Below are 1,650 nucleotides of genomic sequence, written 5' to 3'. Positions count from 1 at the left end.
AGAGAGAGAGAGAGACTACTTGTTGAATCAATAACATCATAAAATTATTAGGACAATTAATGGTTTACACGTATACACACATGTACAAATTGACAAATGTAGTTTGCTATGAAAATTATGATGTAAGTAAAGCATGTAATATCTGTAATATATGTGTATATATACAAGATCTATATGATTCTACATACCAGGGTAGTTTTCTTTGTGTGCAGGTAAAGTTAGTGGCGACTACATGTTCTATTTGATGTACATATATGTATATACCTATCATATATATCCAATGTATTTGTGAGTAAAACGCATCTGATGAATGTTTACGAGCGATCTTGTAAACGAGCTCATGAGTATTGAATTTTCGATGTTAGAAATCAAGCCGGAAATCACATTGGAAGAAACGACATAATTGCATCTTACTCTTATTAGAGGAATAAAAAACACATTAATATTGAGTGAGTTCAAGTCGGTAAAGCGGCTAGATCTGCTCGCCAAGCAATTAAATATGATTGATTGAATCCACAGGTAAGAACCAGTCAAGCTTTCGCATTCTCTCCGCGAGCATGCAGCCTAACTTTTGCTGGCTTGAACTTGCCCATTGTTTTTTTAATAATGGACGCTATTCGAGCGTTGCAGATAAATGTAAATGAGAAATTTTATGCATTTCATTTTCCATAACGTGGCATGATTAAGTTCTAACAATTCTGATGACGCTAACGATACCGAAAGTTGTAACTATATAGGTTGTTCGCATTGTATGCTCTAATATGCTCTAAAATGCTCCTACCATAGCATTTACTTACTCTAATGCGCTCGTTGAGGTGAGTAGAAGCTATAGCAAGAGCACATTGGAGCATGCTGGAACATGCAACGCAAACAAACCTTATGAGTTGCGTAGAGTCGAAAGATACAAGAGTTCACTTGCACACTGTTGCAATTGCCCATTGCCAATCACAATTTCTCTATGGGGAGTTTTTTTATTTTTTTAACGTTATATAATTGGCTTGTACACAATTGGCTCGTGTGTAATTAGGCAGACATATATATCCGAAAAGATACAATGAATTTCTTAAATCATCCGATATCTACATCTATAGACAGAGACACATAGCAGAATGGCATTTTGTATCAAGAATCTATTATGTATTTTTTTTTTATCATTTGCAGATGATGAAACGTTAAACATTATCCATTCATGTCCATTACGCTGGCGTATATTTAAGAGGTTTTTGTTAACAGGTTTCCCAGCTGGTTTTGTTTTACGTTTGGCGCAGTTTTGCACGCAGCATACACGGTTTTCAAAGATCGATTTCACGACGTTTACATGAAGAAGTGGGCTAAATTAAATTGGCGAAAACGACTGTTTTATCGAGCTTTACGAATCTTGTATACTTACACCTTTGGAGTGGCGTGTATCGCGCATTGGCGGGGTAGTTGGATCATCATCGATAATCATCTATTTGTGCACACATGGTAAGTCAACGTTGTGATAATGTTTCAGCAACATTTTCCATTTGTCGCTATTAACAACTCTGATATCGAAATAGAGAAAATGGAGATTATTTGAATCGATATAATATAATATAACAGCAGGCAGTTTATTAATTGTCATTTTACAATATTTCCCTATATATATATATATATATATATATATAT

General features: G+C 34.7%; 1 protein-coding gene across 1 annotated transcript in view; it reads left to right on the top strand.

The window, feature by feature from the left end:
- Positions 1–1,471, top strand: part of LOC105625047 — a 3,522-nt gene extending 2,051 nt beyond the window's left edge. The window contains exon 3 of the mRNA XM_012206390.1: positions 1,234–1,471. Coding sequence (XP_012061780.1) covers positions 1,234–1,471 — 238 coding nt within the window. The remainder of the gene's footprint in view (positions 1–1,233) is intronic.
- Positions 1,472–1,650: the final 179 nt, after the last annotated feature.

Source organism: Atta cephalotes (genome assembly GCF_000143395.1).
Source record: "Atta cephalotes unplaced genomic scaffold scaffold00105, whole genome shotgun sequence".
Taxonomy (NCBI): Eukaryota; Metazoa; Arthropoda; class Insecta; order Hymenoptera; family Formicidae; genus Atta; species Atta cephalotes.
The sequence above is the reverse complement of the archived record's forward strand: the minus strand, read 5'-3'. Positions and strand labels throughout refer to the sequence as shown.